Source organism: Pecten maximus, chromosome 1 (genome assembly GCF_902652985.1).
Source record: "Pecten maximus chromosome 1, xPecMax1.1, whole genome shotgun sequence".
NCBI classification, from domain to species: domain Eukaryota; kingdom Metazoa; phylum Mollusca; class Bivalvia; order Pectinida; family Pectinidae; genus Pecten; species Pecten maximus.
The window spans coordinates 46,984,375-46,999,865 of NC_047015.1; the positions used below are offsets into that span (position 1 = coordinate 46,984,375).

The 15,491-nt window shown below is 35.5% G+C and overlaps 1 protein-coding gene across 1 annotated transcript; it reads right to left on the bottom strand.

Annotated features, from left to right (window-relative positions):
• Positions 1-139: 139 nt before the first annotated feature.
• LOC117335694 (cilia- and flagella-associated protein 52-like) lies at positions 140-12,069 on the bottom strand. Its single transcript, XM_033895859.1, has 12 exons — positions 11,913-12,069; positions 9,871-10,070; positions 9,373-9,509; positions 8,735-8,863; positions 8,459-8,558; positions 7,234-7,484; positions 6,715-6,790; positions 6,326-6,438; positions 5,026-5,177; positions 4,193-4,526; positions 3,822-4,059; positions 140-1,344 (listed from the first exon to the last, which is right to left on the bottom strand). The coding sequence occupies exons 1-12, from the start codon at positions 11,965-11,967 to the stop codon at positions 1,189-1,191; spliced, it is 1,941 nt and encodes a 646-aa protein (XP_033751750.1). The 5' UTR covers positions 11,968-12,069; the 3' UTR covers positions 140-1,188.
• Positions 12,070-15,491: the final 3,422 nt, after the last annotated feature.

The window sequence follows — 15,491 nt, forward strand, 5'->3', positions numbered from 1 at the left end:
TTTGTGTCAAAATCCAAAATGGCTGCTGGAATTTCAGGATCTTGAAGAATGCACAACTAGATGACAGATCCCATACTTACTATTGTAGGGCACCTATATTTCAATATGTGTTTTAAATTAATGAATAATTCTGTACAGATGAATCTTGGTTAAGTTTTAATGTACATTTGGCAAAATATACATGACATCGTGTATAACAAACATAAACTGTATCACAAAGTTCTAAATGGATCACCTTTTACTGCAACTAAAAAGTAGACATTATAATTAAAGAAAAATACAATATAGGCCAAAATAAACATTTGTTTCTCAGGCACCAGTTCCCCAACTACAGCATTGTTGAGATATATACATTGTACTCTCCCTTGTTTAATAATGTTTGTAATATATAGGAGGGAGACATGTTGAGGTCAAGGGTTTGCCCAAAAAGGTATGAAAACTGATGATAACAGTCTTCTAATGATATGATAATGGTGGACAGCTCCTAGATATTTATATATACATATATGTATAATAAACACCCCAGTGCCTTAATACTTAATTCTTTGTAAAAATATTGGTCTGAGAAACTAATTTCCTTTTTGCCTATACTTCTTAAATTAAGACACTATAGCTTCTGAATTTTACATAAAAATAGGTGATATTCCATTCATCTCACTTCCGGAAGGTGAAATTGAAACATAATAATAATAATATACAAATGTACATACATTCAGGGTTTAAGGAAGCAAAAATATACAACTTTGTAGTGTATATATTTGGTTAAACAAACCTGTCTTATTGAGTCATCCTCTGACTACTGAAATTGAAATGTCTATGAGTAGAAAGTTTCAATAAAGCTGTAATGTACAAAAACATAAAGTAATTCATTCTAAAATGTCAAAAGTCATTTGAAAGTGTCAAGTTCATGTAGATAATATGTATCAGTTTTCATTCTTTTTTTCCAGAGTGTATATAGAATTGCTGAGCTTGTTGCAAATCCAACACACCATCAAGACTCAGGATTTGTCACAATTTTATCTAAAAAATTAGGTGACAGGTTAGGCAGCTTAATTGTGTGGCATTTCCTATCATTACTTGATTGAAATTGAGTCTTAAGATGGTCACTCTTTCGATGTTAATGTCCACAGAATGTCTGTCTGTTTTTCTTGCCCTTCCTTTGGTAGGTTTTTTGCTATATGTTCTATTTTAGAGAAGATGTCGAGGAAATTTCCAGACTAGGATAGCGCCGTCATCGCTTACACTAACGATACTAGAGTTGTCGGGTGAAATCTTGATCCTCTGGATGTTTCCGCTGTGTCCAAGTCCGACTGATATCACTTCTCCTTTGTCGTAATTCCACAACTGTAGGAAGAAAATATTATTTTTTACCTATAATTCCTATTATATCAACCAATATCCTGTAATAAGACAAGGAGGTCAATATGTACTGTAACCCCTGATTCAAAGTCTGGATAATTAATTACATTCCTTTTGAAATTTTACTGTACGGCAATAGATGTGGGTTGGTTTATAATTACTAGGCATGAGCTTATTGTTGGATGATGAGTAATAAAGTACATATGTTTATGAATAGGGCTAAATATTGAGGATAACCAGTCAGCAATTTGATGTATAGTTGCACTGTGAATTTTGTGACAATTGAAATGAAAGAACAAAATGATTTTTGTTTATTATTATTATTATTATACTTGGAATATGTATATAATTATATTTATTGACAGTTGACTGAAAATATGTTGCTTGTACATATACTTATAAATTAGATAAAAGCAAATTGAGTAGGGGCTCATTGATATACCCCAATCTTCCTCATCAAGTTAACAATAGAATTTCTTGCATGCAAGCTTGACCTTTGACATTTAACCTAAGCCAATGACCATCAATTTATAATCAAGTGTATAACTTGATAAGTGTGATGTTATGTTGTGAATATAAACTAAATCCGCCAAGGGGTTTATGAGATGTAGTGAATAAATTCATTAATATATATCCACTTTACTAAGTGGAGGTATAATTATAAGGAATGTTCTACATAGTGGGGATGGGGTGGGAGAGAGATGGAGAGCTGGTGGAAAAATATATATGCTTAAACCACTATGCAGAAAAAGTGAAGTAAAGGAATGCAGTTTTTTGGTGTATAAACCTTATAATCATTCCTTACCAAAACTCAACTAAAGTAAAAAAAAAAAATAAGTGGTTGATTTTTAAAATCAACAAGAGGCCCATGGGGCCTGTATCGCTCACCTGGTTGGATTAGACCAAATGTCAAAATAATCTTCATGTTTAATTCGTTTTATTTGTCAATCTCAAACAATGCTATATATAGTTATTGTGTAGGGATCCCAACTGATGAAGTCCAGACTCTCTAAGGGTCTAAAAGACCTCAAGAATTGATTTTAGAACATCCATTCCATAACTTTATGACTAGAAGCGATTTAAAGGAATTAACTCTATTTCCCCTATGGGACCCTGCCCCTTTGGCCCCTCGGGGGTCGGAGTCACCATGTATGCAAATTCTGTTCATCTTCCCCTAATAATGTTTCTGACCAAATTGGGTTCAAATCCATTCATAACTTTATGACTAGCAGCGATTTAAAGGAAATACCTTTATTTCCCCTCTGGGGCCCCACCCCTTTGGCCCTTTTAGGGTCAAAGCCATCATTAATGCAACATCTGTTTCACTTTCCCTAAGGATGTTTCTGACCAAATTGGGTTCAAATCCATTAATGACTTTATGACAAGTAGCGATTTAAAGGAATTACCTCTATTTCCCCTATGGAGCCCTGCCCCTTTGGCCCCTCCAGGGTCAGAGTCACCATTTATGCAAAATCTGTTCTCCTTCCCCCAATGATGTTTCTGACCAAATTGGGTTCAAATCCATTCATAACTTATGACTAGCAGCAATTCAAATGAATTGCCTCCATTTCCCCTATTGGGCCCCGCCCCTCAGGCCCCTTGGGGGTCAGACCCACCATTTATACAAAATTGGTTCCCCTTCACCCAAGGATGTTTCAGAAAAAATATGGATCAAATCCCTTTATTCCTACAGAACAAGAAGGATTTTAAAGAATTTGCTATATTTCCCCTATTGGGCCCCGCCCCTCAGGCCCCTGGGGGGGGGGGGGGGGGGCCAGACCAACCGTTTATACAAAATTGGTTCCCCTTAATTCAACCAAGGATGTTTCAGAACAAATATGGATCAAATCCCTTTATTCCTACAGAAGAAGGATTTCAAGGAATTTGCTATATTTCCCCTATTGGGCCCCTCCCCTCAGGCCCCTGGGAGGCCAGACCCACCGTTTATACAAAATTGGTTCCCCTTCACACAAGGATGCTTCAGACCAAACATCGATCAAATCCCTTTATTCCTGCAGAAGAAGAAGGATTTTAAAGAATATGCTATATTCCCCTATTGGGCCCCACCCCTCAGGTCCCTGGGAGGCCAGACCCACCGTTTATACAAAATTGGTTCCTCTTTACCCAAGGATGCTTCAGACCAAATATGAATCAAATCCCTTCATTTCTACAGAAGAAGAAGGATTTAAAAGAATTTGCTATATTTCCCCTATTGGGCCCCGCCCCTAAGGCCCCTGGGGGGGGGGGGGGGGGGGGGGGGCCAGACCCACTGTTTATACAAAATTGGTTCTCCTTCACCCAAGGATGCTTCAGACCAAATTTGGTCAACATCCACTGAGTAGTTTAGGACTAGTAGCGATTTAAAGGAAAAGTTGACGGACGGACAACAGACAACAGACGCCGCACCATGCCATAAGCTCACCGGCCCTTCGGGCCAGGTGAGCTAATAAATGTTAACTGACCTTGAGAATTTTGTCATCACCTCCTGTAGCAATGATACTGCCATCTTCTGTGATGTCCATGGCATTGATAGAGCCACTTTCTGATCCATCAAGAACACGAATCCTTGAGCCGTCCTTTTTGTCCCAGTAGACTAACTTCCTGTCGGTGCCACTTGTCACAATCTGGTTCTCTTCTCTGTTGAACACCACACATTTGAACAATGTGTTTGCAAACACAATCTGGAGTCGACGCTTACTCCTGAAACATCAATACAAGCTGCTTCATGAAAATATCTTTGACCTTGAATTCTAGTGTGTAGTGATTAATTCAATGCTTGAGATTCAGATGAAAGCTGATGAATATGCAAACTATAAGTTAATAAATTACTCACTGGAGGTCCCAGATGATGGTTGTTCCATCATGGCTAGACGACACACAACTCTTGTCATCCTTGCTAATCTTGATGGCAGAGACGGATCCTTTGTGCTCCATCATATTGTGTATCAAGCTGGTTGTGGCATTGTCGTTATTTGATCCACAACTGACATTCCATAAACGGACTTGTCCCTCTCCGCCTCCACTGATGATGCATATACCATCAGAGGTACAGGCCAGAGCGGTCACACCATTACTGTGAGCATCATTTATCACAAACATTGGTTTAAGGGAAAGACCATTTTTTCCTTTTGCAAAACAAAAACCTCGGATTTTCCCATCATCCCATGCTGGAATGCAAAAATTGGAATTAGTTCATGTGCACATCTTTAGTGTATAAGCTGACTACATTATATGTACATCATTAAGGTTTTTGATGAAAAACTGTAGATGTTCAGACAAGATTCAGTTAACAAATAGAGGAAGGGGCATAACTGTCATAAAACACATGAAAAAGTAAATTCAGTTGCACAATATCAGTGTGTGTGGACTACATCAGTGAAAGTTCGAAAAAAAACTAGAACAACATTCAGTCTACAATCAAATCAAAAGGAGAATAGGTATTCACCTGACATCTATAAAATGCTGCAGAGTTCAAGGGTCAAAAGATCTTAATTGGTTGAACTGACCGCATTTGGTTTACAACAATAATGAACCTAGTATTGTAAACCAATTTTGAACTTCATACATGAGAAGTGGTCTATATGAAATCTGTATTTCTGCATTTGAAATTAAGAGTATCAGTCTTCATGATATATGCGCCAAGCCTCAGACAGGGTTTCCACTTACCAGTGTAGACCATACTGCCATCCTCTGTCAAAGCCAGGGAGGTACAGGTCATGTTAGCTATTGTATGTCTCAAAATTTCCTTGCCACCCGCGGCCGTCAGCCAGAATCGGATCTGTCCCAACTGGGACGTCACAAACAGTTCATTTGTTCTTCTGTAAATGAAAGATTTATTGACTATGTATCTGTGACATCAGGTTGTCATGATTTGGAAACTGTACCATTCAAATCCAGGATTTTTTTTTCATTTTCTGTTTAATTAAGCACTGAGGTCAATATGGTTTAGTTTCATAGGGGTATGAAAAAGAAATGTTTGCAAACTGTACATGTATGAATCTGCGAAGCAAAGCGCAAATTCTTACAAACATTTTTCTTTCATACCTCTATAATTAATTTTCCATTGTATGGCTTTCTGATTGGTTGAGATTTTTTTTCATACCACTAGGAAACAAAAATTCCGAGAATGGCGAGAAAAATGTGACGTCACAATACGACGATTGACGTTGCGTATTGATTTGAGAAAAAGACTCCCATATAAAACCAGTAAAAATGTACATAAAAGATGTTTTGAAATAGAAAATTATTTTCAAAAATTAATTATAAGCGTTGATTATTTTTTAGTTTCATAGGGGTATGAACAAATTTTTTTTGCAAACTTCTGTAAGAATCCGCTATGCGGATTCATACAGTTTGCAAACAAATTTTTTTCATACCCCGATGAAACTAAAAAAAATGACATCAATGCTTATATTTGCAATACTTATAATTAATTTCTGAAACTGTACTTCAAAGTTAAAACATGTTTTATGTACAATTTAACTTATTTGATAAGGGATTCTTTTGAACAAATCAATACGCAACGTCAATGGTCGTATTGTGATGTCACTTTTTCTGGCCATTTCCTATTTTTTTCACATAGGTATGAAAAGAAAAACTCAACCAATCAGAAAGCTGCATTCTGCATACCAACAATGGAAAATTAATCATAATTAAGATATTAATCCTACATATGCAATATTAATTCTTTTCTAACAAGCTATACCTTACAGGCAGTCAGTGTCAAGCACTCATAGAATTGAACTTCAAAGTCCTCTGGAAATATTGTTTCCTTCTGACAGGACTATAAAAGATAATCTCGAACATTTCTCGAAACACAAAATATCTATGAAATTTCATAAAAAAACTAATTTGAATTAGCACAAAGTGCCCAGCAGAATCAATTTGTTTTTATTTAGTAAAAGAAAAACAGAATGTCCTCATTGCATACGATACTACACAAGATACTGCTATCTGACGAACTTACGATGGGAAAGCAATATCTGTCACCTTCTTGAAGTGGGAGGTTTTGATAAGTTCACATGAGAAGTCTGCGAAATTGAACTTGTAGATCTGGGAGTTGGTCATTCCAACAAAAAACTGGAAAAAAAACCAAGATTATATACATTTTGGTAGATTATCGTAATGGTCTATCAAAGTGGAAATGTGTGAAGACATTATATTACCGGTAGATATGGGATGGCAGTCCATTTGTGGAATGAAATAATTTTGAACTTTTTTAAAGATGATTCATTTAAGTACAGATTCCTCCAGATATATATTTTTATATTATTATTTTTTTTGGGGGAGGGGTGTTGTACTGGTACAGGAATATGAATAATGCAATGGTTTTAACCAATTTGTCTGTAGTTTTACCTGGTGTCCTTTGCCTCTTAATGCAATGGAAGCCACAGCAACATTTTCATCCTTAGAGCTCTGATCCAACCAAGACCTGTTCAATAACAATAACATTATGTATCGTTTGGTTATACTAGAAATGATATATCATAAAAAAAACATGAGGCACAAAGGGCCTGTATTGCTCACATGGATATTGCAATGATTATTGCAAATTAAGAAACACTTTACATTTCGAAACCAGAGGAGGGAGAAAAAGAAAATCACTTTATAAAATGATCAAATGCGGCTGTATCAGCCAATCAAAACGAAGTTACATTTTTACATTCTAGTGATATGGACCAAGCGAACGTCTGTTTGTTAGTATCTATATTGGACCATACCATCGTTATTACTTACAAGAGCCTATATAAATATATATATATATTCAAAATAGTTCTAAAGTTTGCTACAAAAGTTGTACCAATGAGTACCTCAAATAGAAGATTTATCTAATGCACATAATAGGTGATAGTTGGACAAGGAAAAATATGATACCTTTTCTTCTCAAACACCCATTCATTTTTCTTGTTAAGACTGTATGTCACTAATGCAACCTCTCCCGCTCCAGATCCTACCAACATCTGTTTGTCGAAGACGTGAGCAAGGGCAGTAACCCCGCAACTAAAATTTTTCTGTTTTTTAATGTTTGGCCCTCCTGGACCATGAAACTGGAGAAGTTTTGTATCTTTGTTTACACCAAGTATATCTCCTGTGGTAGTACCGCACAGCAGGTAGTCACCTTTCATCTAGAATAATGAAACAAAAATCACAAGTTTTGATATTTGAATCTGATTTTTGATATATGCATTGTAAAATATTTGTACATGTGCCTTAATTAACAAATTTTTTGTCATTGTAAAAAAAAGTATTAACACAAAACAAATCTGATGTAATCAGTGAATAAAATATGAATTGGTGACACACCTGTTTATATGAACAGTGAAGTAATGGTGACAGTACAGACAAGTAGATTGTAGAATTTTTTGAGGCACTTCAAGGTGATTTTCTTGAAAAAAATCACACATGGCCATGCTTACAATAATCCTACTGTGGTCTGCTTCCTATGTCAAGATTAATTCTGTTATATTTAATTTAAAATGTTTCAGAAAAAAAAATTGTGGTGTAGGGAATTGTCATTTTGGGTAAAAAAATCATGACATTTTGCAATTTTTAAAGGATTTTTGAAGTGGTTACCATGGTTTTCACAGGTCTAAAAAACAGAGAAAAAATAAGTTTACTTATCCTTCACAGCTGTGTTAAAATTGCAAATGCTGTATATATTAAAAATATATGTATATATATATACTTTAGTATAGGTAATAGGTAGGGTTACTGATTATGATTACATATATAAAACATGTGCCTTATTAAAAGTTATTTTCCAGAAATTGGCAGAATTGCGCTCTTTGACTGTACACTGCTACCCTTGCTACCGACAGGTCCTAGCATTTCTGCTTGATGGATCTAATGGTGACTGTTATTGTTAATCCTCATATTGAGGGGTGTTTTGGTTCCCCCCAAATACTACATGTGACACTTAGGTGACTTAGCACAAGTAATAAAGTAAAATAAATTGGTCCATGTGCCAGAAACTGACTGGTGGATACAGTACTTCTGTCTGTTGGTCTCACATTTGAATGAACTGGTACGTGTGATACACCTGTATATGCATACCTGTAACATTGACACACCTGTATACATTTCCAGAATTAGGACATACCTGTATACACTTGCAGATTCTGTTGAACTGACCCATGTTGACATCTACTGGCTTTATTTTTCTGTTTTCCACATCCAGATCCCAAACTCTCAGAGTACGACTGAAAAAAACATCATCCAAATATAATATCCAGACAACAAAAAATAACCATGGTTACACTCTTTAATTAATAAAAAATTCTGCAGTTACCTAGTAAATTACCGGAAATATATTGATTTCATTTTATCAACTGTTGATTTTCCCATGTAAAAGAGATGAAATGATAATAATACTTACTCTCCACATGTGAAGAATATGTTTTCATTACTCTCATGGTATCCGACAGCCATAGTATTTCCAGCACTTTTAAGTTGAGCTCGTTCACCACAGATTGAATTTTTGGTATTGACATTCCACACCACCACTCTGTCAGAAAAATACACAAAAACAAAAAACGATTTGTAAATAATCAAACTGACAAACAAACAGTTGGTTGATGATATGCATTACCTTATATGTGAATTCAGTTGCAAATTTAAAGAAAATCATGTGATAAAAGTGATGATCTAACAGTAAGATGGGTTTGATTCATTTGAACAGTGATGGTTACAGTTATTCCTGTCAAATCAGGTGGAGAAATGACAATTAAATGAATTGAATGACATCTACAAAGGCAATATTGCATTTAAAAACAAGATGCCCAAATGTTATGCATAGCTTCACAAGGTTTAATTAGAGCCAGCATGACAAATCTATTCCCATTAATAGTTATATTGTGAATGCCCTCGAAGTTCCAAAGGAATTGGGTCAAATTGCTTATAATCTTGGTAGATGATAGCATTACATGTCAAGTATTAAGTAATTTGCAAACTATTTAAATGGGTCTTTGTAGAATTTAGATGGCAGTCCCTGCCCCTTTCTTAGCCAAAACTTACGATCCATCATCTTGTCCTCCTAAGGAAAGGAGGTAGTTGTCGTTTGGGGAAAATGCCAATGCCTCAATTTTCACTTTGTGCAGTTTTAGTCGGGCATAAAGTTCTTTCTTTTTATAATCCCATATGATTATGTCAGCCTGTAAAAATAGAAGCCATTTTAACTTTGCACTAAAGTTAGAATATAAGATGACTTACAGTATTTTCAATATTGAACCATATAAATACAAACAAGAATTGTTTCTATTCCAAAATAATTTTTGATATAAATTTTTGATAATACATAAACCTTGGAAACATGATTATATTTATAATATAATAGCAAAATATAGCATTATTATTCTGTCACATGGAATGTGTAGAAAAACATAACAGTGCAGAATCTGTATTACTTAAAACTGTTGCAGCAAAAGAAGCAATATTGCTGTTTCAATTACAGTAAATTCGATTAGGAAAGATAGATGTGGACCTGACAGTAAAAACTCATTAAGAATGACTAACTTTGAAGCCCATATGAATGGCTTGGCCAGAAGCGATGTATTTCCCCGAGTTGGAGACAGTCAGACAAGACACATTGCCTGAATGTCCCATAAGAGTTTGCTGTTTTTTTGTTTCGATGTTTTCAATGATGACAGTGACACCGAGTGAGTAGATAAGATGTTGCTCGTCAGGATGTACATGGAGGCCATTTGAAATTCCACCTAAAAACAATGTAAAAAAAACCCATTAAAATCAGGTGCCTCTTTAACAGAATTCTCATTCCATTTATTTTCCATTTCAGCATCAAAAGGATGTTGATGATATGATACAATCAATGGTTTCCCTGGACATTAAAAAAAAATATATTTTTTTTTAAATTCAGAATTCATAAATTACTCTGATTTATAACTGCTGGTTGGCTGTGTTATTATGACATTATTGTGCTTACTGTGACATGTGCGGCAGCGCCAGTCAAAATTTACTTGCAGTCCTGATCCTCTAACAATATTGTTGGGAGTATTAACTTATTATGATTAGATTTATAGGATAATATTAAGTCCATGTACACTATTTACAATTAAAACCTGTCACACCATTCCCCCTTTTCAAATGTGTTTACCCTCGAACCCAGGTTATATTTGGTTGAAGCGCTGCAGTCAAATGGCATAAAAAGTAACTGGTTCTATCTGGTTGGATTGAACTTGCACCAAAGGAAAGAAAGTATTGTACCTCTGCCGGGGATCAAACCCAAACAAATGACCTGTTTCATCACTCTACCAACTGACCTAAATGGAACTTCTCCCTAACATGAAGGTAGAAGGCAACTATATCTCCTAGTGTAGAAGTCCTAACAGTAGTCAGCCCAACAAAGAGGAGATTAAATTACTACTAGGCTCTATGTCACGTAATAACAGCCAAACATTGGGGATTTCATCATGCCTGAAATGGATTGGGAACATGAAAGGAGTAGAATAGCAGAACATCATCACTCAACTATTTTTCTAGAGACTAGATCTCTTTCCTCTATCAACACATAAGCAAGCCGACGCGGGTTCGTGGGGATCAGAATCTAATGAGGAGGGCATGATCAAACATATAGACTACCTCCCAAGTATTGGGAAGAGTGATCACCTGCTTTTATCTTCTAAACTGTACATAAAATATGAGAAGCATGAAACGAAGACTAGGAAAAGAAACTCTCACAAAGGCCAATATAAACTATATGTAGGAGGCTAAAAGACGTAGACTGGTAGAAAGTCCTAAGTAAACGCTACACCTCGCAAACATGGAATACCTTGGTTAGTAATGTATCAAATATTATAGAAGACACTATACACTTAAAAGACGAGCTTGGATCAGTTATCAACACTGTAGATCTGAAAACAATCTGAAAAAATATATTATCTGCTCGGAATTTGGTTGTAATACTGTTTCTTTCAAATATCCAAGTTTTTTTAAACTCTGCGCAAACTGTACATAGTAATGATCATGAAGAAGCGTCATCATTAGCAAACAGCTTACATCGATGTCGAGGGTCATATATTATGAAGGTAGCAAAGCTATAGTAACCATGTACAGCACTATTTACAATTAAATGCTACAAACAGAATAAATCCGTATATGATTTCAATCGTATAAAATCAATCAATAGCGGAGTAGTTATGGAACGTCACTCTATACCTTTATATCAATTGATAATCTAACAACCCTCCCTCCTTCAAAGTCCTTTTTCTTTCTCTAACCGATGTCAACTTGCAGAATGCTTTAACAGAAGCTGTACAGTAACTCACTCTAGGTTCTACTTATATTTGGATCAATTTTAACGGGTCATATACATTTCAAAATATAATACGAAGTAACCAATATGAATCCGTGCAGTTTTAATAATTTATATGCTGAGAAATTATTGTAGTTGACCGGTAACACAGTAACAATATAAACACGAATCATGAATTTCGGCGTGTTGGACCTGACAGTAATGTACTGACAGTACGCAGATAATATCTTTGTACATGAAACAAACGTTGCAAAACTGAACAAACTAGAAATCTATATTTACTTACTATATCCCACGATATGCTCCAATTCCAAACGGGGTAAATCATAGCATTTCGCCATATTTACAGTTGTATTTGCTGTTAGCTGGGTACAGCTCAAACAAATACAGTGCTTTGAAATTTACACGTCGCCAAGGGATACAGACATGGCGACACAGCGAGAGCGCCACCTACGCCTAACAATAAAACCAAGAGAAGATCAATCGTGCAAGTCCAAACACGAGACAAGTTTTGAAAAATTGTATAGACAATAAAATTAGGACTAAAGTGTTCACCATGAACAAATATATATAAGTGAAATTATGTAAGCACCGAAAGCATTAAAATGGAAAATACACCAGACACATTTTAGTTAAGTATTGTAACAATAACAGCAAGGTTAATAACGTGATTAGGCCCAGCGATTCATTTTTGATTGATTAGCTTATCCAAGTACTTTTAAAAAATTGTCGATAGATAGAGACGTTGTATTTTCTCTATTTGTCTGCCCATTAGATTGGATATTAGAATCCCGATCTATCACCCACGGAGTAGACTGTAGAAGATGTAGAGTAACGGAAATACAAGTCTAATTTTAATTTGATTGAAGATCCAAAATACATAATTTGTTAATTATATGAAAAATAACATGGCTTCAGATACCTGACCCGTTAATGTGACAGGGGTATACTTGGCATATCATAAAATGAAACTTGATCATCCGCAACATCATGATCCTCACATATATATAATATACAGATTCTATCAATATAGTTATCTATCAATTCTTTCTTTCTTTCTTTCTTTCGGATACAGTCACTAGTTCGAGCCCTAGGCTTCTGGAACCTATTTGTATATATCACCTATTACCTAGATCTCAGGTTGTCTGTTAGGAACACCAGCGTGGGCGATAATCATGACGTTTTCCCATCACAAAATTAGCGGTCTATAAATCAGAAATCCCTTGTCTCTAAGACATGTTACAAAAGGCTGCACCGCCCGATGGAATTACTATAGTTTCTAGTTGATATGAACCGACACACACAAAAAAAAAGTCACCGTATACTGTTGTAGTTTCATATGTGCATATCGGTCCATGTGTTGTCCTTTGAACAGTCGCTTGTTTCGATTGAACATTATATAAAAACAAAAATATTCGGGCATTTACATTTGTAAGACTGAGATTAGAAACGCAACATGATGATATATAACAAATTTTGATTTAATACAGACCATCGTCAATAAGAGTAAGTTATGGTCACATTCCAATACATCACAAGGATATGGGATAGATACAAAAACATTTGAAACTTGTGTTGTGCATGGATATCTCTTTAATGACGTCATATAATGTGCCGTAATGTCATCATTGACGGAGCAGTTGCCTAGTAAGCTCTTCAAATCTTGACAGCGTCTTACAGCATTTTATAAAAAAAAAAAAAAAAGTTGGACACAATCCTATACAAACTTTATTATTAAGACAGGCACATGCCGTAAGCCTAGACAATGGTTTCTATTTGTGTATACCAGCAGGAAAGCGTGATGTACAGGTACCTCCATATTTACCATGTCATGACGACATATCCTGTCCGTCAGTGCCGTACTAGTTTATACCGCTTGGCTAGACAGAACTTCTCTCTAGCTCGATCGGTTGAGCGAAAACTAAAGTAAGTGGATAAGGGTTCAATCCCTAGCGGAAGCATTGAAGTAAATTTAATTTATTTAGCTCTCTGTTACATGTTTATCGAAAATGAAAACGTTAACCCAGTGAAATTCTCCAGCAGAAAAGACTACACGATTTAATGGCGGGAGATTGACCGAAGTTCAATACATTATATTTACATATCTCCCTTCTTCAGCTCGGTAGTCTGGCTGCTTAAAAATTAGCGTAAAGCAGTGAAAAAGCTCAGCGTATTAGGGAATCGGTAACATAATCATGACGTCGTCTCTTTGTGACGTTACCTGAACGTCAACTATATGGCGCCATTTCCAAAGGACTGATCTACGCGTTTTCTCCTGTTACCCGATTATCTCTGTACAAAAAGCTAATGTCAAGTGAGTGTTTTGTCAAAAACTAAACTGAGGATTGCGGATATGAGTGAATATTTTACTTCTCCACGAGGTAAGCTAACAATAAATAACTGAAGCACTTCCTATTGAACGATCGACCATGTAACTACTAAATCTGTGGCAATACCCGCTGTGCTTGACAACCATAAAATGTATTAAGCAAAAATGTTGATTTGTTTCTTTTAATTTTGTTAACAATACTGGTGTATTTTTGTAGATTCATCGGAACTGTATTTTCTTAGCAACCAAGGTAGCTAGACTACCAACGTCGCAACAAAACCTGAATTTTCTTTTCTTCATACTGTATTTAAACGATTGGTTTGATGTATATCTAAGGATTAAACTGTCTTTTTTTGTGTCTTTGGTCGATATAGATGCCAGAGATTTGCAAACAAACGTCATATTGTGCGCTACCCATAGGAAAATAAATTGTGACGTCATAATAAAAATGTAACATCATGATAAAAATGTGACGTCACAATAGATATGTCGCCTGATTGTCTGGGTAGACGGAAACGTATGGGTGGCGGTCCGTGCCATTTAACGGCATAGATTAACGCGTTAAAATGCAAAAGTAACGCCTTAAAATGTAAAAGTAACGCGTTAAAAAGCAAAAGTAACGCGTTAAAATTTAAAAGTAACGCGTTAAAAAGCAAAAATAACGCGTTAAAATGCAAACGTAACGCGTTAAAATGTAAAAGTAACGCGTTAAAACCAAAAGTAACGCGTTAAAATGCAAAGGTAACGCGCTAAAATGTAAAAGTAACGCGTTACTTTTCGTAGTAACCAATCAGTAAGCGTGTCACAAGATGAATTCTAAGATTCCAAGCCTGTACCAGAATCCGAGCTTGACTGAATGGTTGGAGAAGAAGCGAAGTTGGTCTTCCTCCACACTTAGTTTTGGTACTCCAGGTTTATCACCGTGACCCGTGGAACTACACTGATAAGATACGTTCTTTTCTATGAAATAAACATTGACAAAATGTATTGTAATTCTTTGAAACTATATTTGTTCATGTATACCATTTCAGTTGGCAGTCATGGGCTGATTAATACTACCAATCCATAACGTGCCAACTGAAATTTGATTAATGTTTGATAATTATTTTTTAAAGAATGTGGCAAGAATTACAGCTCCTATAATGACTAGTCATGTTTGAAAAAATTCATGTTTTTACTAACGGACGCATTATAACTAAGATAAACATTACATACAGTCTACCATCGACCTATCGCCACCCGAATCTTAAAATAGTCTAGGAGGAATAACTGTATACATGTAAACGAATCGTGTTAGAATATGGGACAAAGAAGTAATTCTAACAATGTGGACAATGAAACAATGTCAAAAAGTAAAACAAAAAACAAAAAAACAAAAACAAAACAACAACAACTTTTATATCACTAATCGCTCGTTCTAGAACTCATGTATATAGGTAAACATGGTATATAGGTATACATGGTATATAGGTATGCATGGTATATAGGTAAACATGGTATATAGGTATACATGGTATATAAGTGTACATGGTATAT